The following is a 25,462-nucleotide window of genomic DNA, read 5'->3' as shown; positions in this document are numbered from 1 at the left end:
AACATTAAGCCTGTCAATAGTATGAAGTGAAATCCTGATTTTGCACTAGGTCCAACCCTCTCATACGCCATATCCGACGCAAATTGCTACACATATACGCGGATAGGAATCCTCAATTGACCAACTCAACGCGATAGAGATCACACCATCCCACCACAACAATATCCAAAGTGTCAGTGCTGTGTCGTGATCACGAGATAGGCCAATCCGTGCCTCGAAGATGAAACTTTAGAGGCGATGATGCAAGATCACAACCCGGCATAGACAGCCGTATTTACGACTTCGGAGGGGAAATATAGGAAATATACTTGGCATACCACACATATAAGGAGATATACTCCTAGGAAACGGACGATACAACTCATTTTGAAATACCCCATAAGTTATATCACAAACATCACAATGTCGCCAGCTCTCGATACTCAGAACGTCCCCGAGGTTCTAGATCTCAAAGCCAAGAACATCAATACCCCGCAATCCACTCTTCTCCGGGAGCCACTCAAGTCATCGGGGAGCTTGAAGGAGTATGAAAACTTCAATTCGACACCCATTATTGGGACTGAATTCCCCAATGTGCAGCTCACCGAGATTCTGAAAGATGAGACAAAGGTGCGGGATTTGGCAATTCTTGGTGAGTTCATTTCACTATACCTCATACTGAACCAAAGTTCACTAGAATGAAACAAACATTAACGCTACCCAGTCTCTCAACGAGGAGTCGTTTTCTTCCGCGATCAGAATATCTCTTCCGAGGAGCAAAAGGTTCTCGGACAGAAGCTGGGCGACTTGACTGGGAAGCCGAGTACATCCAAGGTAACCAGACCTCCTCCAATTGTACTAGATATATATTGAATGAAAAACATACACTAAAACCAACAGCTTCACCGCCACGCCGTCTCAAATAGCAAGAGAGGAATCGCCGTCGACGAGAACGGTCATCTAGACGATGAAATCTCCGTCATTTCCTCCGAGGTATGACTTCTCCTCCCAATATCCTCTCAGCAATCTAACCAACCACTATAGTCATACCGCAAGCTATACGGCGACAGGTACAAGCCAAACAGCGGCCGTCTCGCAAGCGAAGGATGGCACGCAGAGTATGTCACCCAACTGCAATTCCCAGCTCTGAATTTGTGTTTCAAAAAGCTAATCATTTTAAAAGTATAACATTCGAACACGTCCCATCCGACTACGCTTTACTGAAGATTACAGAGCTCCCCGAAGACCAATCTGGCGGTGATACGCTCTGGGCTTCGGGCTATGAGCTGTATGATAGACTGTCGCCGACTATTCAGAAGTTAGCGGAGGAGTTGAAGGTCGTACATCACCAGGTGAGCAAAACAACTTTATTATCCCGATTCTCCCGGCATAATATATAGAAAGACAAGAAATATACTAACAACACTCAGCCTTCATTCAACAAGATTGCCAAAGAGCAAGGTATAGAGCTCATCGAGGGTGATAGAGGCGCACCGGAGAATACAGGGTTTGATTTCAAGGCGACGCAGTAAGATACTATACTCACCCATACACTATCCCATGTCCTACCTTCTAACCCAACCTTTCCAATTCCAATTGGTTTAACTAACCATTATATCAAACAGTCCCCTTATCCGAACAAACCCAGTAACGGGCTGGAAGAGTCTCTTCGGCGCGGGACAGCAGGTCGAGCATGGCTGGATTGAAGGTGTGACACAGCTCGAAAGTCAGGTTTTGAAGAAACTATGTAAGTTCATCTACAGACCGAACGGTAGAAACTGGAAAGATAGTTTGCTAACGAATATTTGAAATGGATAGTCAACAAGCTTCTCTTTGAGAATCATGATTTGCAAGTTCGGTTCAGATGGGGGAAGAATGATCTTGCTATTTGGGATAAGTATGATACTTCTTGAAGATTACACTTGTAATCACACTGGTAATATACTGACGTTTATGCGTTTAGTCGGTCGGTTTATCATACTGCTACCAAGTGAGTACTATTCTGTTTTGTTTTATAACTACAATGCTAATGAGGACAGTGACTACGGTGGGAAGCGTCAGGGTAATCGGGTAGTTTCACTTGGGGAGATCCCGTATTTCGACCCGCTGTCCAAGTCGCGGAGAGAAGCGCTTGCGGAGGGGGTTTGAAGGTTGGAATTACTCTTCGTGGAATACGGATTGGAAAGGTTTGTCTTCCACGACATCTTACTAGCAAGGATCAGAATATATGAGCAGTTCAGCTCCGTTTCATTTAACACTAGACGTAGATACTAAGGACTGCTATACACCAACTAGAAAGCATCTCGCCATCCTCCAATTTGCAAAGCCCAAGCGATGGTCATCACATGGTAAAAGATGAAAGCCAGTTTAAAAAAAGATACATGTCAGGGAGAATCGAAAAAGATATGAAGCCCCTTCAAAAAAAAAAATTGTGGGAGCATTACAGGAGGATGAAGCTGGCACCGAAGACGGTGGACAGAACAGTGACGAGACCGACGGTAGCGGGAGCGAAGCTGAACTGGAAGGGCTTGAGGCTGGGGGCGGCACCGGTGGAGCTGGTGCCGGAGGCAGCAGAGCTGCTGCCGGTAGCAGCAGCGACCTCACCAGAGCCCTGGGTGGCAGTGCCGGAGGACTTGGTGCCGGAGTTCTGGCTGCCCTTACCGGCGAAACCATCGCCCTTGCCGGCACCCTGGGTCAGGTACTTCTTGGCGGGGGCGGGCATGGCAGGGAGAGAGTCGGAGTCGACATCCCAGTTGGGCTTCTGCATCTTGGGGCAGCCGGAGGCACCACCGGTGGAGTTGTAGCCGCCGTTGCCGGAGGGGTTCTTGGTACCTTCGAAGGCGGTCTTGAGAGCATCGTAGTCCTTGTTGGTGGTGACCTTGTCACCGCTGATCTTGACCAGACCGTACTTGTTGCCAGCCTCGGTGTACTCGTAGACGAGACCGCCGGAGTAGACGGGGGTCATCTTGTCGGAGTAGAGGGACTTGACCTCCTGGAACTTGCGGGTGTTGATGTTGCAACCGTACTCGGAGAGGAAGAGGGGAAGACCGTAACCGGTGAAGTTCTTAACCTTCTGGTCCCAGCCGGAGGTGGTGAAGGAAGAGGGATCGCACCAGGAGTAGTCGTTGAAGGCGAAGAAGTCACTGCGCTCGTCATCGGTACCGCAGTTCATGTACTCGGCCATCTCGAGACGGTTGGTGTCGACATCAGCGGCGGAGTAACCGACGGGGACCTCACGGAGCTTGCGAGAGCGGAGGTAAGTACGCATGTCACGGGTGACGGCCTTGACGTAAGGAGCGGCCTTGGAGGAGGGACCGTCGTTGATGACCTCGTTACCGGAGAAGAAGGCCAGGGTGTTGTCGTACTTGGCGAACTTCTCCATGGTGGCGAAGATGTACTGGAGGTAGACATCGTTGTAGGACATCTCGGGCTCGGCACGGTTGATGGAGTACTTGGGGGTGTTGACATCGAGAACAAGGTAGATGCCGGCGTCAGCGAGGGCAGTCATGCACTCATCGTGGTCCTTGGAGTTATCGACAGAGTAAACACGGATGGTGTTCAGGCCCAATTCCTTGAAGTTCTTGATGTCACGCTTGCAACCATCGGCATCAGCGATAGGATCGCTGAGGTCGGAGGAACCACCGGGCTGGTAGTCGACACCGCGCATGTAGAAACGGTCGCTGCCCTTGAAGAAGGCGTTACCCTTGACAGTGATGGGAGTAATATCGCTGTCGCGGGCCTGGAGGTTGGTTGCGGCACCAAGGACGGTTGAGGCGCCCAGGGTGATGGCCGTGGCCATGGAGGCTACGGAAGACTTCATTGTGATAATAAGTGAAAAAAGAGCGAAAATTGGTATGAACGAGAGTGGGAAAATAGATGCGCTCAGAGTATTAAAAGAGAGTGAATGACAGACTGAGAAACGAAAGTGAGGTCAGAAAGAATGAAAAGAGAGAGAGAAAAGGCAAGGGATGAAAGGGTTATGAGGCCAAGGCCTCCAAGCGGCAAAGGGCTGGGCTGTGCTACCGCCAAGGGACCGGCAGGGTACTATGTACATTGGCTGTCTGCTTTGTCCTGATCAGCAAGGGTCATTATTGCAGTGGATTGCAGTGGATTTTATGTGGGGTTGACCCTGAATCAATGGTTTTGATTGGTTCGTTTGGGCTTGTTATTTATTTATTTGACTCTTTGGATCGTCAGGTCCCTTGGTATTTAACATATGATCGAGGTAGACGGAGTAATATATGTATAAATGTATGGACATTTATATAAGAAGAGGTATGTATCACTATATCCAACATTTTCTGAATGTATATATAACCCATATAACCTATCTACATCTAATGCTACTAACACCCACACTAACTATATCCCCGAATTATCCTGTTGCCTCCATGAAACCCTGAGTGGACCCTGGCTTGGCAATGACGCGCTTTCTGGGCAAGTCGATCGCACTTCAGGGGTCTTTTTATTTATTTCTAAGGGTCTAAGGGGGTTCAAAACTATAGGGGTTAAACGTCAAACGCGTTCAAATTCTAGAAATCCAATCAAAAGTCAATTCGACCCTGGTCTTTTTTAATTCGCTAAATCCCTTTGTCTGGGCGCCAACCCCACCTAGATGCCCATGGCTCTCACTTTCAAACGGTCTATACATAGACCTGAGACACTCCACGGTACAACATTGCCAGACTTCCCATGCATCAAACTGATCTATTCTTTCTCGCTTACTTTGTACAACGCATCGCCGTGGGATGGTTGGATGTACATGGTACATCGCACATGGTACGCACCACAACAATAGCTTCGACCAGATCGACAAATCATGATACATCCTGTAGATCTGGCCCATATTCTAAAGTTCCGACGGTCTCATTAATTTGGCATTCTTGCCATTGGTATACTCGGTACATAAACTCCATCCACCCCCCAAACTTACCGCTATGTTGTATATCTTTAGACAGTGACCAGCTGAGCAGCATCGAAATGAGCTTGAAGAGTATTTTGGGCGTCCAGATGAACCTGAACCTTGCCAAGTCTGAGATAATTGAACTGCGACCGCAATGTTTTTTTCCTCAGTAGTAATTGTCTTACCCGGGTATTTATAGTCGGGTTTTTTTCACTTGGCTTTTTCAGGCATTTTGGACCTGGGGTGTTTATAACCGAGTATTCCCTCACCGCCTTGTGCGCGACCCTGTAACCATGGAACACCATCGTATTCGTGTGGCTTCGGAGACCCCGGAACATCACAAGAAAGTTATATATGAGACAACCCCCGCGATGTACCATTGGCCGTGTCGATACCGGCTCTTAAAACAGTCCCCAGATTTATGTACACAATTGGAGCTAGCCAAAACAATACCCGAGGTTTACCCAGTGCGACGCTTCTTCAATTGATCCGTTCCATGCACCCAATCCAACAACCCCAACGATCCATAATTCAAATTGAACTTCTCATGATGAAGATCATGCGCTCTAGCCTTGTGACAAAAGAAATCATATCCACTGTGAACCGTCGCCGTATTGACAAGCTCATAAGCCAAGAATACCCAAAAAGTCACAACATGGCTTCCCAACAACTGCGGCGGCAGGGAGATCGGCAATGTATTAGCAAAGATGTGCTCAATCGGATGGGCGAACTGCGCAGCCAGCGCGATCGGAGCTGTGAATCGGTGATGTTTCTTATGGATGCGGATGTAGAGGGTGGGTATATGTAGGATTCGATGGCTGTAGTAGAATAGAGCTTCGCGCATCAACAGACTGAGAAAGACGTCACGGAGGATCTCGACTGGACCTGGTAAAGAGGTTTCGATGCGATATGTTGATTTAAGGCCAGCATAGCTGGCTGCGGACAGCAAAGTCAGATGAAGTATAGACGATATGATCTGGTTTTGTACCACGACCGTAAAGCAGCGTGCCATCTCACGGCGGGTTGGCTGTTTGGGTGCTGGTTGAATCTTGTGGCGCTGGGAGAATGAAGGCGCTACTACCTCGAGGAGCATGTAGCATATTGATGGGAGCCAGAAGGTGAGCACTTGGGCGAGAAGTGTACCCACGAACTCGATTCTCTGAGGCGAATAGTTGGCCACGATGTGAGCCCAGGAGGCTGTGGCTTGGGGTAGAACCTGACCCAGAAAGCTTTTTGGGGCATCCATGGTGGTTTGTGCATATAGAGGCTTTGTCTGAGAACAGGATCTGGGGTCGATGTTAAATCTGCATTCTTCACGCCCTTGATATATCTGCCTCGGTTAGTTCCCCACACTCTTCCCCCCGCACGCGGCATCGCCACCAATGATCGTTCTGCTATATACCATGTGAAAAAAGCTTAAAGCTCGGGTATCTGTAGCTCGTGAAGGCCTCCTGAACTAGCTCAAAGGCACAGGAGGTTCATGCACTAAAACAAGGGCAACAGAGTGGAAGATATTCAGAGAGGAAGGAGCTATGAAGCCGTGAACGTCAGAGGGGCCTAGTTGAGAAATTTAGAAATCTACACTACAACACAAGAGATAAACCCTCCATGGTTGGCATGCACTTCCTAGGTCAGTTTTTGAAATCAAATATCAAAGGCACACACCATGAGTTCCCCAGAGCGCCACCCCATCCCCGATCCTCGGATCACCCACGAAGATGTTCAACTACTCAGAACACAGCCCGAGTTCTCTACGTCAAAGCTACGGCATTTTCCAAATTCCCCAAACCCACCATCGAGCTCCAGTATCAAGGAGTGGGCCCGTCCGGATCGCAACTAGACGCACAGCGCAGAGCACAAGCAGAAGACGTAGGCCGATTCTCAATGCTGAGTTTAGCCGTCTACATTACCAGAGACCAAGCAGTATATTCTCGCCAGCGCAGGTCTAGAAACACCTTTCCTAGCTCAATAATCCATGAGGTCTACTGTGGCATTCACACCATGGTGACAGGCTAGACTGGTGCAAATATCGAGGGCATCCGGTGCTCCGAAGGATAGTTCTCGATATGGGCAGACTCGTAAAAGCACTGTTTGTATATCGCCTAGACCGTTGCTTGACCACGAGCCACATGGGTACTTTTTCATGCTGATTGCTCTCACCGCATCGATCAATGGTAGCAAGATGAGTCCATGCGTACGACCTAGTGACTATTCGGGATATAGAGGGGCAGGGTGTTGAAATAGGGGGGATAGTTCAGATTTTACGAGAGGAAATGGAGTTGGCTCTCCTTTCGGGATTGAGCGATGCTTGCTTGCTGGGGTAGTGGCAGGGTTTGTTGTGGATTGTGGACTCTCCCTTTTGAGTACTGTCACAAGGTTACATTGGTTGTTGAAGCTATTCTTATACCCAACTAATTCGGATAGGAGCTATGCACTTATAATTAACTATATCTGCCTTGGGATATGGACGGCTCTGCACTTGGTGGTATATATCGAGTATGTATACGAGCATTGTCATTGTCAAACGAATGAAATGATATCGATCCTCAAAACCATGTGATAACAGTTTGTGATCTCTGCAGCGTGACAGGCCTAGAAAGCTCAGGTACTTCCTGTCTTCTTACGGCATTAGAGCAATGCATGTTTCACACACCCTATGTGGACTTATAATTGTGGAGAGAACTGGTCTAACGCGGTACGGCGCAGTTCCTGCTACAACGTACCTCGGTCCAGGTGAATTGATCACTCACGTTGACTTGACAAGAGATTGAAAATAGCTGATCACTTAAAGAGGTAACAATGTAATGCTACTACCTTATCCGAGTGCCTGCTTATGTAGGTACGATGTACGCCGTCGGTCGCTTATGAAAATAATCAAAGTCTTCCCTCGGGGGCCCGGAAGCATTGGCCGTGGCCCTGCAGACGGTTCCATAACAAATGCAGCTATAATTTCAAGATCAACTAGAACACCCCTCTCCCCCACCGCTCAAAGACGGGGCCAAGGACAGACTGTGCACATCAAATCCAGACACAGTTCGCCTGGGTATGACATAGTAGATTGTCTGGGTACAACATATATCTCACAGATAGACTCCCTCGTAAACAGGTAAGTTAATTTGGTTGGAGCTCTCCATCGCTAAGCTTTGGGAACGGTCTATGTCTAGAACTTCTATCGCCCCATGTCATGCAGGGGAAAAAAACGCACCGCCACTAATGGAGTATGATGGAGGCACTTGGACCCCCGTAAAGTGACAGCTCACACACCGACAGGCTTGGAACCTGCATAGCCAAGTTTTTTTTTTCGGAGTTCACCAAAATAGGCTAATCTAAAATGCTCCGTCTACTTACAGATCATACAAGGGATGCCATCAGGATTTATTGGCTTGTTAGTGGGGGGTCGGTGGTTACTTATAAACAGTGCTCATGGACCAGGAAGAGAGGGAGAGATTCTGCGGGAATTTTATTAACTGCTGCTAATCGGCATTTTCTACCATTGGGATTGGTAGGATGGTTGGGTTTTATCGGTCTTTCTTGGCCATTGCCTTGGGGGTTTTGGGTTCGGCTGCCGATTCCTCCTTATTCGATATCAACATCGACATTGCCCTGCCCGAGCGATTGTGTGGAACTCATAATACTGCTGTGCGGAAGGAATGGTTTGTATTTCTTGACTTTCCTAGGGCCAATTGAGAACTGACATTACATAGGGGAGAGTTGAAGAAGGCTGAGCGGATCGACTATATTGATGCGGTATTGTGTATGCAAGAGAAGCCTCAGCAACTTTCAAGAAAAGAGTACCCGGGAGTGCAGAACCGGTTCGACGATTTTGTGGCGTATGTTCCCTATACCCTCATTCTAGATGTTAAGGACTGGGTACTAACATAGGAAACAGAACCCATATCAACTACACACTCAATGTCCACCTTAGTGGTCTGTTCCTTCCGTGGCACCGTCATTTCCTCTGGCTCTGGGAGACAGCCCTGCGAGACGAGTGTGGTTACTCTGGCCATCTCCCGTAAGTGCTCTTCATTTATTACCCCGAACCATAATAACACGAACCCCATGTGCAGGTACTGGAACTGGCCATTATGGTCAGAGAACCTAAAAGCTAGCCCTCTCTTCGACTGCAGCGACAGCTCCCTCTCCGGCGATGGAAATTATAACCCAGGCGAACAAAGCCTCTCCGGCGGCGAAGTGACCATACCACGAGGATCGGGCGGCGGCTGTGTGCGCTGCGGACCTTTCAAAGACATGGAAATCCACATGGGACCATTTGACCGCAACATTGTCTCATTCGACAAACTCCCCGCCCCAGGCTTCGACTACAACCCGCGCTGTTTCAACCGAAGTCTGAATAATTTCGTCAGCAGCAACTACGATAATGAGACCATTGTCGACCGACTCCTATCCGCGGCTAATATCTCCGATTTTCAGACCGTCATGGACTATTGGCCCGCACGGCCGGGCGGAGTGCTGGGCGTGCATGGCGGCGGGCATTTCAGCCTCGGAGCCACCCTCCAAGACTTGTTCACATCGCCGCAAGACCCGGCTTTCATGCTACACCATAGTATGATCGATCGGCTATGGAGTATGTGGCAGGCCAAAGATGAGGACCATCGTCGGTTCGCACTTAATGGTACGAATAGGCTCTCTAATCCGCCGAATGCGCCGCTTGTCACGGTTGATATGGAGATGGAATTTGGTGTTCTGGATCGGCCTCGACCGGTCGGCGAAGTTATGGATCCGACTAGATACGAGTATTGTTATTCGTACACCTGAGGTTTATTGCCTCAGTGAATGGGTGAAGTGTTATGAATGGTCATGTTTGGAATATTTATACAGTGACAATATTAATGATATAGAACCATGGAAGTTCCAGGGGAAGTACAACCCCCTTTCTCCTTTTTACCCAATGGAGTAAAAAAGCAATAATGCATGACAACACGACTCTGACTATTTCCAAGGTTACTATTGTTAGCCCTGAGACCGGGCCAATAAGAGGAGAGAATGAACTTTTCTTACTTTTTTTGTTTTTGTGGCACCGTTCGTGTACTCCATAGTCTTACCTAAATAGATGATTGCTACGGAGTACTATGTACATAAGATCTAAAATAATTCATGGATGGATATATCAAGCCTTGTTTTGGGCCGATCCGAGACATTTAAGTGGCCGTAAAAAATCAGCCACGCCGATGATTCTCGGCATTATGTTAGTATCTTTTTACTAGTGTGGAAAAAATCAAGAAAAAGGCATCCCAAAGAAAAAAACAAAAATACGAAAAGAAATAAAAAAAGGAATAGAATTGCCACACTGGGACTTGTGTGGTGCCTTCCAGTTATCTTTCACCTTTCTTTAATAATCTCACCTGCTTTGTTGTTCTTCCTCCTCTCTCTTCATCGTCTTTACCCAATTCACCTTATCAGCACGATCCGCCGATCGCCAACCTACCATAATGTTGCGTATCAGCTTTCTTCAATTGCTCTTTGTGACACTGTTCGCTCTGTCTGCGGTCTTCGCAGCAGACGCAGTGCAGGGGACTTCGTCAAGTGAGTCTTTCCAAGAAGCGATCGCCGACATCAAGGCAGTTAAGCTCCATGATGCTCTGCATGCTCTCTCCGCCAAATTCCGTCATGGAATCTTCCCGACTGACCTTCAAGCCGCCGAGGCTCTGCAAGCTGAAGAACCCACTATTGCCAGCCTTATCAAGCTCGCCAAGCGTCAGGATAATGCCACTGCCAGCCCTGACACGACCCCAGCCACGGTTCCTACTGTGACTACTGCTAGCACCGAATCAACCTCTGAGCCTGCCACCACCTCAGCTGCTGAGACCAGTCAGACCAGTGAGACCACCTCGGCCTCTAGCACTGAGCCGACTACCACTGCTCAGCCAACCGTCACCTCGGCCACATCGGCTAGTGAGACCAGCACCAGCGAGACGACCAGTGAGACTACCAGCGAGACTACCAGCGAGACCAGCTCTGCCACCTCTGCATCTATCTCCACCGAGACCTCCAGCACAGTGTCGACCCAGACTACTGCTCAGCCGACCACTGCCACTACTGAATCTTCGACTGCTGAGACCACTCAGACTACTCAGACGACCACTAGTGTTCCTTCGACCCTGTCGACTACCCGGAGCACTTCGTCCACCTCGTCTACCTCAACCACCAGTGCTCCATCAACTACCTCTACCCACGCCACCAGCTTGAGCACTTCCACCTTCGAGAGCACGACCACCATGCCCGACGGCAGTCTGAGCACCATCACCTCTATCACGGTGATCACCCCATCGGCAACCGGTGGAGCCGCAGCCGCAACCACCGCTGGCAAGCCCGGTCTGCAGACCAACGTCGCCGCGATGGCTACCGGTATGGCTCGTGAGGTTGTCGCCATCGTCGGTGGCGCCGTCGTGGTCGCAATGGCTCTGTAATGGATGATCGGTTTTGCCTCATCGCCTGCTTGCATCTTTATCTTTTTGACCGGCGTTCTTCAGCACATCGCATTGGCTCTGCATCTTCATGACATTCGTCATTGTACTATCTTTTCCGCATGACCCGTGACGACCCTACTCATGTCTCTCCTTATCTCTCTTGGGCGTTCAATCCGGCATCCATTATCTGCCTCATCCGGCCTTTTAATCGCGTTTTACACAGCGGTCTTGAACATTTATGGCGCGACGCACGCGCTAATATTTTCATGTGATTAACTTTTAGTCCATGTTTACTCTTCACCTTGAAGATAATGCAAAAATTGTGCTCCATTATTAAATTTCTTGGCTTATTGATCGTAGAGATTCGTTGATTCGTATATATAGTAGGTACAAGGTATCTAAGATGATCGGAATGTGCACAGCGGTATGGTATGTGTGGTCCGAATGTCTCAGCTGGTTCCGAGAAACCATCATCACCGCACAAGGTTCTGAGCTTCTTCCAATCGCATCTCCTCGGTCAAGTACCGGACAACACTCTCATAACCAGCCATATCCCCATTGCGCAGTAGAACCGAAATATCAACATTTAGCGGCGAATCCGGATTCGGATACGTCAACAGCCTCTGAATAGCCTTGAGTGTGGTCTGGAGAGTCATAACCGCAGACCAATCGTCATCCAAGAGCGAAAAACAGATCTTGCCATTGTCGAAGTGGATATTCGGGTGGATTATCTTAGTCGTGAAGTGGATGGTCGGCGGCTTGTTGGGGTATTGTGGCGGGATTGCAATGCTAAGGTGCCAAAGTCCACCTGTTGCCGCGTTAGATTGACCGGAATGGCCACGACAGGGAAGTTGGGGTTCGTGAACTTACCCTCGTATGGTGTATCATCTGGCCCCTTCAATACGGCTTCCCAGAGCAGAATGTCATCTCCATCGACCGGTCGGAGGTACAGGTAGGTTTCATTTTCCGGTTCCTTGATAGAAGCCTTCAGCTCTGTCCTGAGCCGAGATATCGCAGTAACAGGAGAGGCCATGTAAAATGTAGTAGAATGTATAGATTAGATGTGTATGTTGTAGTTGAAGTGCGCCCCCCCCCTCACGGAGTTGGGAAAGTCGGTCGGCACTGCGATCGCCGAGGTTGGGGAAATCCTGCCCGACCCACCCATGGATCGATCATCCTCTCACGTGAAATTGTTTTTGGACTGGCTCTCCTGGTCCCGAGGTCATTTTCTATTTTGTCTGTTTGTTCAGTCTCTGTTAATTGATCATGCGCACTTCTCGCACTTCCAGGGACACTACCAAGGTGCTGGAGGCACTCACACCCCCTATCCGACGACAAACGCGTAACTCCAATGTGAGCGCCCTGAAAAGTTTCGCCTACAACACAAATGCAACTCCGACCGTCAAGGCAGAGCCGAAGACAGAAGATGTCTCCGTAAAGCCCAGTCTGTGTCCCGTCAAAAGCGACGATGAATCTTCCCTTTCCGAGGCCGACACGGCCGATATCGAAGACCTCCTTGAACCACCATCGAAGCGACAAAAGCGTAACGCGAGCCCCCTAAATCCACGAGCCCTCAAGCAAAGTGCAAGCCCTCGTATACCACTCAAAGTCAAAGTGAAGGATGAACCCGATCAGAAACCAACAGCGGCACCCAAACGAAGACGACTCCCGGCCCGAACAACCCGCGACATCGACGGCTCGGTTAAGGTCGAGCCCCCGTCCAACTGGGAGACGATGTACGACATCGTGAAAAAGATGAGGGCAGCAAACCCGACGGCACCAGTAGACACGATGGGCTGCTCGGAGCTGTACTGGCGCGCGTCATCGCCAATAGACCGTCGATTCCAGACCCTCATCGCATTGATGCTCTCATCCCAGACGAAAGACACAGTCACAGCGGTAGCGATGCAACGCCTTCACACCGAACTCGGAGATGGCACTGTGCTGGCTGGAGATATCAAAATCAAACAAGAAGATGAGGATTCAAAACCTGTCGACAGTACCCTCAACCTAGCCAACATTTTAGCGGTGGACCCAACGCGACTAAACGAACTAATTCGCACAGTCGGCTTCCACAACAACAAAACAAAATACATCAAAGCGACCGCGCTGATTCTGCGAGACCAGCATAACGGCGATATCCCCTCGACCCCGGATGGCCTCATGGCGCTTCCGGGTGTCGGTCCCAAAATGGCTTACCTCTGTCTGAGCGCGGCATGGGGAAAACACCTGGGGATCGGTGTCGATGTGCATGTTCATCGCATTACCAATCTTTGGGGTTGGAATAAAACTAAGACACCGGAGGAGACGAGAAAAGCGCTGCAGTCGTGGTTGCCACTTGAAAAGTGGCATGAGATTAATAAGTTGCTTGTTGGGCTCGGGCAGACGGTTTGTTTGCCCGTCAAGCGTCGCTGCGGAGATTGCGATCTAGCTGGCTTAAAGCTTTGCAAAAGTGAGATTCGGGGCCTTGAGCCGACAATGCCGAGGGTTGAGAAAAGTCCTGAGATTGATGAGCCCAAGGTCAAGATTGAGGCTCTTTGATTCCGATTTCTCTGCCTGTGGATTACTGGTCGAGTTTATACAGTCCATCCTTCTCTGGATGAGAGAACGTGGCTCCGGCGCACCCGCTTAATGCGGTTTTTCCTATAATGGTCCGATATAATTATTCTTCGTCACATAGACCCCAGCCTCTGGAATGTGTGTCTTTGGATCAGAATTATCGCCAAGGCGCACGGGCCAAACACCGCTAATCTTTCTTTGATGCGACCTTCTAAGATTCCTTTGTTTGGAAGGTTGTGCCCGCTTGGGCAGCCACTGGCTGGAGGTGCTCTATTTCTGAATTATCGTTGCTGCCATTGGCCCTCGGGTACAATTTTCGGCGGTTCGCCGTCGCCTGTCACGGGCCATAATAACCAAAAGACAAATGCGATCTTCCGGGGGCTAGGACGGGGTTGACCAAGGACAAGCCTCCTTGGCCCCCTTCCCGCTCGCTGGTAGAGGCTTGCTCGAATGGGATTCTCTATACGGACGCTCTAACGACTGGATATATGTCGGAAGATCTGTTGCAGACGGCTGTCTTTCACCATTCTTTGACATTGGCTTTTGCATCTAACTCACGTTAAAGGGTGGGCTTCAATCCACCTGGAAGCATTTCAGATGCGAGGTGATAGGAGACTAATTCGAGAAGGTCGCAGCTAGAGATATTTACTAGAAAAGAAATTTATACGCGGCTGTTATAGACATTTGTTATATATCCAGGTAGCATGCCAAATCCAACAGAGCATTGGAAGCGCATCCAAGCCAGTCCATTTTGCCACTGAATCAGGACGATAATCTGTTGAGACGCTAAGGCCTGACTTAGAACAGCCCAGTAGAGACCCTGGAAGCCTGCGATTGTGGACACAAACTCCAGAGAGCTTTGCCATAACGCATTTGCAGACTCTGATGGGTCGGATACGTCAACATTGGGGCGGAATGTGAACTACAGAATACAGAGGACAGGACAAGTTGGATGCTGATCTGAATCTCTTTCAGAGTCAAAGGAAATATGTCGAAGGCAAGGTTTTGTCTTCACGTTCTTGTAAATCGTTTCCCCTTCCAATTGAGGGTTGTCGAGATCCTAGAGGAGAGCGGCCAAGGCGCGGCGTGAAAGGGACGGAGAAATGTATTTGATGTACTAGGTATTTTCTCGTCACTTTTGGTTCTTCTCTTAGCCGAACGACATTATTTGAATAGATCGGATGCTAGTAGTACACCCGTGGATAGCATTGAAGCCTGCAATCCACAGCCAATCAAATTCCGATCTCGGAGATAAGCTACTCGAAGCTTCTTTATCCCCGGTCCCTCCCCGAACCAAGCTCCAACCACCAACCCGTGGAAGTCAATCGGCACCAACCAAACGGAGAATCTCCAATCTATCTACGAGAACACTCATTTACTCTCCAAAGATCTCAACTCCAAGCTCCACACATCCCGCACTGCCCAAAATGTCCCCTCCAACCCCAATCCCAATCCCCCTCTTCGCCTCAACCCAACTCACCCTCCTCCACGAAGAACACGCCGCCGAAGTCTCCTCCTCAAAACTTGCCAGTACAGCCGCAACGGTCTCCCCCGCAACCCGTCGAACCCTCCAAGCAACTGGCTACGCCCTCACAGGCCTCATCCTCTCACAATGCCGAACCGGTCTCGGCGGCCGCGTCGTCGGCGAGTTCGTCCCGGATCCCGCAGTCGCATCAGAAGAGTCCCGAGCTGCAGATGGCACGCCTCGTCTTGGGTCGCATGGGATTCGCGTCGGGGATGTTGTGAGAGTTAGTGATGTGGCGGGGGCGGGGAAGAAGGTCGGCGGGAAAGACAAAGATAAGGAGAAAGAGAAAGATGCGGAGAAGGGAGTTGAGGGCGTTGTTACGCGTACCGGTGATCGCGCTGTGTGGATTGCGTTTGGGCGCCAGGGTGGTGGGGGGATGTCGAAGGAGGATGATGAGGCCGTTGAGGAGCTTTGGGGGAAGAAGCTGTGGGCTATTAAGCTTGCTAATGATGTTACGTACAGGAGGTATGTTGGTTGGAGTCTTGGATTTGGATTTAGATTTGGGATTGCTGGATGAGTTACTGACTTCGGACTAGGATGAGACAAACTATGGAGAAGATGATTAAGATTATTGAGACTGAGTACTCGCATTTCATGCGCGTCGCGTTTGGGTATACGACGCCGCTGCAGCTCGATACTGAGGCTTGTGGACCTGTGGAGTTTACTGATCCCACGCTCAATGATTCGCAGAAGGATGCTATTCGGTTTGCGCTGGCTTCGCGCGATATTGCTTTAATTCATGGTCCGCCTGGGACGGGAAAGACGCATACGCTCATTGAATTGATTTTGCAATTTGTTCAGCGGAACAAGCGGGTTCTTGTCTGTGGACCATCGAACGTTTCTGTTGATAATATCGTGGAACGACTGGCTCCCAAGAAGGTTCCCGTTGTGCGCATCGGGCATCCGGCTCGTTTGCTTCCTTCTGTTCTTGAACATTCTCTTGAAGTTCTTACGCAGACCTCTGATGCTGGGGGTATTGTGACGGATATTCGCAAGGAGATTGATGAAAAACAGGCTAGTATTCGCAAGACCCGGTCTGGTCGCGAACGACGAGGTATTTACGACGAGTTGAAGCTACTCCGGAAGGAGTTCCGACAGCGTGAGTCTAAATGCGTGGATAACCTGGTGCGCGAGAGTAGCGTGGTATTGGCTACTCTTCACGGGGCTGGAGGCCACCAACTCAAGAACCAGAAGTTCGATGTTGTGATTATTGATGAGGCGAGTCAAGCCCTCGAAGCACAATGTTGGATTTCACTTCTAGGTGCAGAGAAGGTGATCCTTGCCGGTGACCACCTGCAATTACCACCGACCGTCAAATCTACTGGACAGAAGTCCAATGAAAAAGCTTCCAGGGGCACCGATGATGAAAGGGCAGACAGCGACACCGAGATATTAAAAGGTGTTTCTCTTGAACGCACACTATTCGATCGTTTATTAGCCCTCCACGGACCGGGGATCAAACGCATGTTAACCACCCAATATCGCATGCATGAGAAGATCATGCGCTTTCCCTCCGACGAGCTTTACGAGGGCAAGCTGATCGCCAGCGACGCGGTGAAAGCCCGTCTACTGATCGACCTACCATATGAAGTAGAAGGCACAGACGACACGCAGGAACCCCTGGTATTCTGGGACACGCAAGGCGGAGATTTTCCCGAAAAGGCAGAGGATGAGATCAGCAAAAAGGGCGCCTTGCTTAGCGACAGCAAAAGCAACGAGATGGAAGCCATGGTCGTTGCTAGGCATGTGGACAATCTGATTGACGCGGGTGTCAGACCCGAGAGCATTGCCGTGATCACCCCTTACAACGGGCAATTGGCGCTACTGTCGCGGATGTTACGAGAGAAATACCCTGGCCTTGAACTTGGCAGTGTGGATGGATTCCAGGGCCGCGAGAAAGAAGCCGTTGTGGTGAGCTTAGTGCGCAGCAATGGGGAACACGAAGTGGGGTTCCTTGGCGAGAAGCGACGATTAAATGGTATGCTTTCCCCCTTTTTCTTCTTGCGGGTGTTGTCCTCCATACGGAGTACCTGCAGGACATTTGATATATTGCTAACTATGCTGCACGTAGTTGCCATGACGCGGCCCAAGCGGCATTTGTGTATTTGCGGAGACTCGGAGACGATCAGTCAGTAAGTGCGGGATGAGCCATTGAGTCTGAGGGTTTCATGCTGATCAACTTTTTTTTTTCTTTCTGTTTTTTAGTGGGAGTAGCTTCTTGAAGCACTGGATGGATTTCCTGGAAGAACATGCCGACCTACGATACCCCGACGCTGGAGATTTGCTATAGACCTCGGGATTTTTCGGTGCAGATCGAGAAGCCCCATTTGCTTGTTCCAGAACAATGTCGATCTCTTAGAAGCGGCATAGACGGGATATTCTCCAAGGTCAAATTTAGTCCCGGGTGCACGGCCTATGTAAGGGATGACCAGGGGGTAGACCTAACTTAAACAACTCAAATACTTTTCCCTCGCCCAAAGCCATTTGGGAGACGAAGATAAGGTATTTTGAAACGTCCAGTTATACGATCATTTCTGCAAATGAGGTGTCGGAGATGCATTTCCCAAAACAGAATAGGGCGATTTCTTTTTCTTTCTCCCGCCAATCCAGGAATGAGGGACGGCCACGGCTGAGGGGTTGTGTTGGCACAAAACAAAACAGACGTGGGCTAATTGGGGTAATGGACTGATGAGCTGCTAGACTCATGGGCTAATTGAAGTTGAAACTTTTGAAACTGTGTCGTGTCACTATGAGCTAGTGCGGATAATAGCATCTTGTGTTTCAGAAACATTCCGCTTTCCTTCTTTTCGGTGTGTAGAAGGTTAAGTAGAAAGTAGAAAGTAGAAGATAGAAACTACCAAGTACTCCGTATAACATATCATATAATATCATTTTATGTTTTAATATCCTTTGCCTACAAAAGTCGGCTGTGGCGTGAAGAACACCCGCTGTGGGGATAATAGCTCTCTCTCTCTCTCTTTCTCTCTCCTCTCCTCTCTTGTCTCTCCCTAATCCCCAACTTCTCTCCCTTTTGTTTCTTCTCCCCCACACCCTTTGTCCTTTTTTTTTCTGCTTTCTCTCTTTGTTTCTTATGAGACTGGCAAACGGACACAACTGTGATCATTATGTTCCTGATCATATCCGACACTGTATGTTCCGTTTGTACCACCTTGGTTCTTCAGCTAACATGCGTTTGATAGCTTTCCACAGTCTCAGTCGACTAAATCCAGCCTTTATTCGAATTCGTTGATACCCTCTGATACCCTTGGATATTTATTTCCCGACACTCGCTTGAAATCTCTTTTTCGTTTCTTGTCTTTTCTTTTGCGCCATATACCCATATTGCTTGTAATGATCAGAGTCGATATCTTACCCGTACCTTCTATGCCCACTAGTTGTCCATTGCGACCTTTCATACCCCGTCGCCATGTCGAGACAACCACAATCCATAGCGAGCGCTGGCAGCGAGTCTGTTCGGAGTATTCCACAACGATCTTCTCCCCGCGAAGAGCGCTCCAGCTCGAACCCTGCATCTTATATGGGAGACAACGATGATACGGCCCTGCCGTCAATGGAATTCCACTCGCACTCCCACTCCCAGCCGTCTGTTGCCCATCGCCGAACGGGGAGCACCTTGAAAACGGTCATGCGCAAGATCTTCAACCGCAAAAGACAAAGTCAGGCCGATGAACTGGAGGAGAACCCATACGAATCCACTTTTGCGATGCCCCCGATGCGAAAATCAGGACCAGCGAAGGGAAGATCATTGTTGGCGGTTCCGCCGCCTCTGAATTTGAATTCACACCGGGGCAGTCCACTCTCGGCGGAGAACCTGCAGCTCGCAGAAACACATCTGTCTCCGCTTCTGTCTCCACTATCTCCCCTTTCCTCTGCAACGCTGCGCGATTCAATGCCGGGTAGCATGCAGCCACGCCGAAGACGTGCGACTCTTCCTAGCGTGGTTTTTTCAGACGATGAATCTCGGTTTGCTGTGGCGTCAATAGCAATATCCGATCCGCAAGAGGATAGGAGCCATATTCCAGAGCGCAGGCACAGCTTGCTCTCCCACCGCCTATCAAGGAGCACAGATGCATTGCGCGAAATGACAGATAACGTGCCCGAGATCATGACCTCTTGGCCACAGCGCACATCATCCGCGCGTAGGCCAGCTTCGGTTCCTGACTCACAGTCCCCGCCATTAGATGAAAGCTCTAATAGTGGACATTCGGGGCGGCCCTCATCCGGAACAACGGTAACCAGTGTGACCCGAATGTCCGCCGAACCCTCTTTGATGGAAGTCGACCAAACACTACAGCAACCCAGCCTCCCGTCGAATCTCGCAAGTCTAGTCAACACAATGCAGCAAGATGACAGCGTCACCCTGGAACAGCGGTTGACCACACTCGAAGTGAAACTGATTGATTTGGAATTCGCCATTGCGCGAATGCAAACCAACGGCCCCGAAAACCCCACCGAAAAACTATCGCGCCCCCGACACCCCCCTTCAGCAGACTCCTTCCCTCCTCACATGCGCAACAAACCCACCGCATTCCTCTCCAGCGACCGTGACGATTCCCCAAGCCCCCTCCCAAACCTCTCCACCCGCCCCTCCAGCACGAGCACAATCCGCGCAGACACAATGGCCCCGCGCACCCTCCGCCCCGCCCCATCCGCCTCATCCCTGTCCGATTACCATGGTGTCTCAATCGAGCAATACAGCACGCTAGTTACGCTCCTGCGTCGTGAACAAACAGCCCGCAGAAACCTCGAGACACAAGTCGGCGGTTTGCGCGATGACATCCGTGATCTGCAGCGCGCAGCTCTCGAGTCCATGCAGTCGGGTATGGGCATGATGCAGCCCGCGCATTCCACGGAGTCGCGGCAGTTCCTGCGCTTCCGTCGCGCACTAGATGACTCTGATAACTCTTCGGCGCTGAGGTCAGACGATAAGCGCACTGGTATTGAGGACACCGACTCCGATTGGGATCGGTCGGATATCTATTCCCGTGATGATCCGTTCGGTCCTCCGAAGTGGGAGCGTCAGCGGGTTGTCACTGCCCCTATGATTTGATTTGTTTTTATGTTGCACAATATGCAATTTTTCTACCGTATTCTTTCTAGCGGGTTTCATTTTTTTTTCTCCATATATTCTAGACTGCCTAAATGGGTATGTACCCCAGGCTCGTCGTTTCTTTTACACATGTCAATGCGCCATTTCGGATTTCCAGGGGCATCCCCGCGACAGGATCGCGACTTCGACCAAGGTCACCGCGCTGAGCTACATGTCGAGTGCATGTCCGCTCTCTCGTCTCATGGAATGGGACATATATGCCAGATTAGAGTTGCACATGCAAACGCACAATTTGTGACGATTGGCGCTATCTCGTACCCTACCAACTTTAATGTCAATATATACTTCTCCATTCAAGATGATCCCTGTAGAGACCGTGGATATCAATACGTACCCCACGATGTAGGACCCCTTATCCATACCGTGCATTCCTCGGCAAACTAGACGCACGCCGCTAACAGTGCAGATCGAGGACCACCACGGGATGCCTGATAGCCCACTTCCCTGACGCCTGTCCAATCGCCCATCTTCCATTCCAAAACTCCCGTCTCCCGTATTCGAAGGTTTGTACCCCTCTGTCTGACTCCCCGACGTCGGACATACAGTCATTGTCGTACTAATCACCGGGGTTCCATACCACCATATACGCCCATGTGGCTGCTTGATACATGCATACACCACGACTCGCAGCCTTATCGACATACAATCTGTAAAAGTATCTGACAAAAGAACCAACCCCAAAAGAAAATTATATAAACTCGAACCCCAATCATCAATCCAATCCCACCCCAAACTAAATCCCCAAACATGTCACCCAAACCAACAATAACAATAATCGGCGGCGGAATAGGCGGCCTAACACTCGCAGCAGGCCTCCACCTCCGCAAAATCCCAGTCCAAATCTACGAAGCAGCCCCAACCTTCAAAGAAATCGGCCTAGGAATCTCCCTAGGCCCAGCAGCATACCGCGCAATGCCCCTAATCCACCCCTCCATCCAAAAAATCTACAACTCCCTCATAACAACCCACGCAGACAGTCCAGGCTACAAAGAATATCTCCAAACCTGGTTCGAGCTTGTCTGGGCAACAGGCGCACAAGAAGGCGATGTCCTAATGAATCTCAAAGCATTACCATCCGGCCAGACAGCGCTGCGAAGAGCCGATTTCTTAAATGCGCTTGTTGAGCTTGTCCCCGCTGACATCGTGCATTTCGGGAAGAGGTTGAGTAGTCTTGTTGAGAATGAGAATGGTGTTGTGTTGGGGTTTGAGGATGGGGAGGTTGTTAATGCTGAAGTTGTTGTTGGTTGTGATGGTATTCGGTCTAGGGTTAAGGAGTGTATGATTCCCATTGAATCGTTGCGCACGAAGCCCGTTTATAGTGGGATGTATGGGTATCGGGCGGTTTTGGAGATGGGGGATATGATTCAAGCGGTTGGGGAGAAGAGGGCGCGTGTTGCGACGATTTATATTGGGAGGGGGGCTTATGCTATTTCGTATCCTATTATGCGGGCTCGGTTGGTTAATGTTGGGATTTATGTTTTGAGTGATGAGGGTTGGGAATATGATTCTTGGGTTAGGCCTGCGAGGAAAGAGGATATTGAATGGGATACGAGGGATATGGGGCGGTATGTGAAGGCTCTAGTTGAGGTATGTTTCACCATTTTGGTTTCTTCTTTTTTTGGTTTTTATGTAGGATTGCGATGCTTTTTCTAGGTGTCGAATTACTTACCTTATTTCTTAGCGCATGCCTGACCCTTCTCAATGGGCCATCTTCGAGCATCCACATATCTCAACCTACACTCGCTCCAAGGTAGCTATCCTCGGCGATGCAGCGCATGCATCTACGCCGCACCAGGGTGCTGGCGCTGGTCAGGCTATTGAGGATGCACATGTTCTCGCAGAACTACTGAGTGATCCCCGTGTTAGCTCTGTTGACGATATTGTTGCGGCTTTCAAGGCATATGATGATATCCGTCGGCATCGGAGCCAGAGAGTTGTTACTAGCAGTAAGGAGAATGCGGATATCTTTTGTCTGTGTTTTGATGGGGTTCGCGATGATCCGGTGAAACTGAAGGAAACGCTTAATCGACGTTTGAAGTGGCTTTGGGATCTCGATGTACAGGATCAGGTTGAGCGTGCCAGGGACAAGATGGTTGAGTATTTGGACATACCAGTAACATCCAAGGATTGATTATAATGAAGTAATGAAATCTTCACTTGATGCGATCTTTGAGCCGTTGTATCAAACGACGGTTGATACCTTCCAATGAGCTTGGTAGAGTCCGTCTGTGTATAGTTCCTTGGTATTTGAGCCAAGGCCGCCACATATTGTGCCTCAATTGAAGATAACATTCACGCCCCTTTTAAGTACAAGAACTCTAACGTCCAAGCCTCCTAGTCTAATTTTAAAACGTTCGCTAAGCACATTTGACATCCGGCGCATAGTTGTTCTAGATCTGGGATCGATCAACATGCAGCCGTAATCTTGGCATCGTGGCTTATTCGCATCGTCTCTATGGGGACCGGCGCACGATATTACCTGATTGGGTTATGGATCGCCAGCGAAGAGCGGCGTTGGCACTTATTATACTTGAACATCGATTTTCATTTGCAGCTATTCAGACACCGCCATATTGCCTTCTCGTATGGGACAATCACTGCTAATTCATGCGCTGGGCTTTATTTCAGCTTGATTCAATGACGTCTTTGGCTTGTTGTAGATGAATATATAAGTAGACCATGTAGGTCAATCTTATTTGGTTGCATCAAATACGACCTCCTTAGCACCCAATCCACTGAAGCAAAATGTACTTAACAGCTTGGATCCCGCTTTTGCTCCCACTTCTTGGCACAAGCGAGGCATCAAACCCGGATCTCAATTTCTTCAACCGCCGCCAGCTCCCTGACGAACCTACAGGCGTGAAGACCATCCAGACTGGAAACAATGTTACTATTCGCTACAAGGAGCCTAATATCTGTGAGACTACCAAAGGCGTCAAGTCGTACTCGGGATATGTGGATCTTGCACCAGACTCGCATACTTTCTTCTGGTTCTTTGAGGCTCGACATGATCCAGAGAATGCACCGATTACCCTGTGGCTTAATGGGGGACCTGGGAGTGACTCTTTGATTGGATTGTTCCAAGGTATGTCTTACTTGACTAGACGGGAAAACTAAGCTAATTGAGTATAGAACTAGGACCATGTTTTATCAACGAGGAGCTGGAGACATACCTTAATCCTCACTCATGGAATGGAATTTCGAATGTTCTCTTTATATCCCAGCCCGTTGGCGTCGGTATGATTCCTATTATATGTTTTGATGGGGCTAGATTATTCGGCTAATATTACCATACAGGCTTCTCATACGCCGAGAAAGCACCCGGCTCCTTTGACCCTATTACTAGGTCTTACCAGAATGCTTCTTATGGGGATGTCGTCGGCCGTTACCCCGTGATAGACGCATCGGATATCAGTAAGTGATCCAATTTTCATGCACTGGCCCACTATCTAATATTGTGAAGCTACGACCGATCTCGCTGCCGAAGCCACTTGGGAGGTAGTTCAAGGTTTCCTTTCTGGTCTACCAAAAATCGACTCAAAGATCAACTCGCGAAGCTTTAATCTTTGGACTGAGAGCTATGGAGGGTAAGTTTATCTTGAAAAGTACAACGGAAGCCCGATCTAACATATTTCTTGTTGCGTTCAGCCATTGGGGTCCTGCTGTAAGTACTACCAAGTTGGAATGATACTTTCCCCATCTGACTAGTATAGTTCTTCGATCACTTCTATGAAGAAAACCAGAAAATTGCAAACGGTACTATCGATGGTGTTCAACTAGAGTTCAATACCCTTGGGATAATCAATGGCCTCATTGACCTGGGTATCCAATCGAGTTTCTATCCCGAATTTGCCGTCAACAACACCTATGGAATCCAAAGCGTAAGGGCTTATATCGTTCAATTGAAACATCCGCTTACAAAATTCGCATACACAGGTCAACGATACGGTATACAACTACATGAAATTCGCCAATGAAATGCCCAAGGGCTGCCAGACTTTGATAGCAATGTGTAAAGCCACGAAACGAACTTCAGTCGCAGACCTCTCGCTTTGTACCGAGGCTACAAACATGTGTCGCGATAACGTTGGTATGTTTCAATTCCCTTTCTCATCACAGCTTTCTCACACCTTCCTACAGAGGGACCATACCATGTCCTCAGCGGGCGCGGAAGCTATGATATCCGTCACCCGACTAACGACCCAACCCCTCCAAAATACTACCTCGAATACCTCAACCAAGCTTCTGTACTAGACGCCATCGGTGTCGACGTAAACTACACCAACTCCAACGCCGATATTCTCTACGGATTCACACAAACCGGAGACTTCGCATACCCAAATTTCCTCGAAGACCTAGAAGCCCTCCTCTCGCGACCGATACGCGTTGCACTGATCTACGGCGACGCAGACTACGCCTGTAATTGGTTTGGCGGCGAGGCAATCTCCCTTGCGACGGAATACGAACATTCAAAACAGTTCCGCTCAGCTGGATACACACCATTTGTCGTGGATGGGAAGGAATACGGTGTTACTCGTGAATATGGGAATTTCTCGTTTACTCGTGTCTACGATGCCGGTCATATGGTGCCGTTTTATCATCCTGCAGCGTCTTTGCAGCTGTTTAATCGCACTTTGAATGGTTGGGAGATTGCGACTGGTGAGAAGAAGATTAAACCAGATGCTGGGAGTCATGGTCCGGCTAGTGCTACATATACGCAGTCTTCTGTGGCGCTTCCTTCTTCGACAGTAAGGCCGTCGGCTTCGGCTTCGGCTTCGGTGGCGAGGCGGCGGTGATCTTGAGTGGTTTGTTCAAACGGATATGTCTTTTTTGTGGCTGGGAAGAATAGATTAACTAGTATTGTGTTGGAATGCAATATCTTATGAAGGATACGGACTTTTAATTATCCCTAGGAATGATGAGAGATGGAGGGCGAG

At 49.3% G+C, this 25,462-nt stretch overlaps 11 protein-coding genes across 11 annotated transcripts; 8 read left to right on the top strand and 3 right to left on the bottom strand.

Annotated features, from left to right (window-relative positions):
* Positions 1 to 402: 402 nt before the first annotated feature.
* N7455_007868 (TauD/TfdA dioxygenase family protein) lies at positions 403 to 2,127 on the top strand (the record flags this gene model as incomplete). The annotated part of the gene is made up of 10 exons (XM_040961047.2): positions 403 to 631; positions 704 to 813; positions 880 to 972; positions 1,024 to 1,097; positions 1,163 to 1,331; positions 1,410 to 1,507; positions 1,605 to 1,726; positions 1,798 to 1,876; positions 1,943 to 1,969; positions 2,019 to 2,127. 10 exons carry the CDS (start codon positions 403 to 405, stop codon positions 2,125 to 2,127), a joined length of 1,110 nt encoding a protein of 369 aa, XP_040808543.1.
* Positions 2,128 to 2,419: 292 nt separating this feature from the next.
* gel1 (1,3-beta-glucanosyltransferase gel1) lies at positions 2,420 to 3,799 on the bottom strand (the record flags this gene model as incomplete). Its single annotated transcript, XM_040961044.2, has 1 exon — positions 2,420 to 3,799. One exon carries the CDS (start codon positions 3,797 to 3,799, stop codon positions 2,420 to 2,422), a length of 1,380 nt encoding a protein of 459 aa, XP_040808554.1.
* Positions 3,800 to 5,342: 1,543 nt separating this feature from the next.
* Positions 5,343 to 6,128, bottom strand: N7455_007866 (sterol desaturase family protein; the record flags this gene model as incomplete). The annotated part of the gene is made up of 1 exon (XM_040961007.2): positions 5,343 to 6,128. The coding sequence occupies one exon, from the start codon at positions 6,126 to 6,128 to the stop codon at positions 5,343 to 5,345; it is 786 nt and encodes a 261-aa protein (XP_040808531.2).
* Positions 6,129 to 8,377: 2,249 nt separating this feature from the next.
* On the top strand, positions 8,378 to 9,743 carry N7455_007865 (tyrosinase family protein). Its single transcript, XM_040961010.2, has 4 exons — positions 8,378 to 8,535; positions 8,587 to 8,712; positions 8,772 to 8,894; positions 8,950 to 9,743. The coding sequence occupies exons 1-4, from the start codon at positions 8,390 to 8,392 to the stop codon at positions 9,656 to 9,658; spliced, it is 1,104 nt and encodes a 367-aa protein (XP_040808551.2). The 5' UTR covers positions 8,378 to 8,389; the 3' UTR covers positions 9,659 to 9,743.
* A 589-nt stretch (positions 9,744 to 10,332) lies between these two features.
* N7455_007864 (putative GPI anchored cell wall protein (Dan4)) lies at positions 10,333 to 11,310 on the top strand (the record flags this gene model as incomplete). Its single annotated transcript, XM_040961041.2, has 1 exon — positions 10,333 to 11,310. The coding sequence occupies one exon, from the start codon at positions 10,333 to 10,335 to the stop codon at positions 11,308 to 11,310; it is 978 nt and encodes a 325-aa protein (XP_040808525.2).
* A 473-nt stretch (positions 11,311 to 11,783) lies between these two features.
* pex4 (putative ubiquitin conjugating enzyme (UbcJ)) lies at positions 11,784 to 12,343 on the bottom strand (the record flags this gene model as incomplete). Its single annotated transcript, XM_040961032.2, has 2 exons — positions 11,784 to 12,118; positions 12,181 to 12,343. 2 exons carry the CDS (start codon positions 12,341 to 12,343, stop codon positions 11,784 to 11,786), a joined length of 498 nt encoding a protein of 165 aa, XP_040808536.1.
* Positions 12,344 to 12,576: 233 nt separating this feature from the next.
* Positions 12,577 to 13,851, top strand: N7455_007862 (endonuclease III domain-containing protein; the record flags this gene model as incomplete). The annotated part of the gene is made up of 1 exon (XM_040961023.2): positions 12,577 to 13,851. One exon carries the CDS (start codon positions 12,577 to 12,579, stop codon positions 13,849 to 13,851), a length of 1,275 nt encoding a protein of 424 aa, XP_040808506.2.
* Positions 13,852 to 15,296: 1,445 nt separating this feature from the next.
* Positions 15,297 to 17,684, top strand: N7455_007861 (putative DNA helicase; the record flags this gene model as incomplete). Its single annotated transcript, XM_040961030.2, has 4 exons — positions 15,297 to 15,859; positions 15,931 to 17,372; positions 17,466 to 17,526; positions 17,600 to 17,684. The coding sequence occupies 4 exons, from the start codon at positions 15,297 to 15,299 to the stop codon at positions 17,682 to 17,684; spliced, it is 2,151 nt and encodes a 716-aa protein (XP_040808510.2).
* Positions 17,685 to 18,821: 1,137 nt separating this feature from the next.
* N7455_007860 (uncharacterized protein) lies at positions 18,822 to 20,465 on the top strand (the record flags this gene model as incomplete). The annotated part of the gene is made up of 1 exon (XM_040961029.2): positions 18,822 to 20,465. The coding sequence occupies one exon, from the start codon at positions 18,822 to 18,824 to the stop codon at positions 20,463 to 20,465; it is 1,644 nt and encodes a 547-aa protein (XP_040808522.2).
* Positions 20,466 to 21,272: 807 nt separating this feature from the next.
* N7455_007859 (uncharacterized protein) lies at positions 21,273 to 22,656 on the top strand (the record flags this gene model as incomplete). Its single annotated transcript, XM_040961057.2, has 2 exons — positions 21,273 to 22,112; positions 22,207 to 22,656. 2 exons carry the CDS (start codon positions 21,273 to 21,275, stop codon positions 22,654 to 22,656), a joined length of 1,290 nt encoding a protein of 429 aa, XP_040808513.2.
* Positions 22,657 to 23,270: 614 nt separating this feature from the next.
* On the top strand, positions 23,271 to 25,321 carry N7455_007858 (uncharacterized protein; the record flags this gene model as incomplete). Its single annotated transcript, XM_040961020.2, has 8 exons — positions 23,271 to 23,610; positions 23,658 to 23,762; positions 23,823 to 23,939; positions 23,989 to 24,112; positions 24,174 to 24,189; positions 24,239 to 24,406; positions 24,462 to 24,615; positions 24,666 to 25,321. 8 exons carry the CDS (start codon positions 23,271 to 23,273, stop codon positions 25,319 to 25,321), a joined length of 1,680 nt encoding a protein of 559 aa, XP_040808550.2.
* Between the last annotated feature and the right edge of the window lie 141 nt (positions 25,322 to 25,462).

The sequence above is a fragment of the Penicillium solitum genome (genome assembly GCF_028829755.1).
Source record: "Penicillium solitum strain IBT 25940 chromosome Unknown utg000005l_segment0_segment0, whole genome shotgun sequence".
NCBI classification, from domain to species: domain Eukaryota; kingdom Fungi; phylum Ascomycota; class Eurotiomycetes; order Eurotiales; family Aspergillaceae; genus Penicillium; species Penicillium solitum.
The sequence above is the reverse complement of the archived record's forward strand: the minus strand, read 5'-3'. Positions and strand labels throughout refer to the sequence as shown.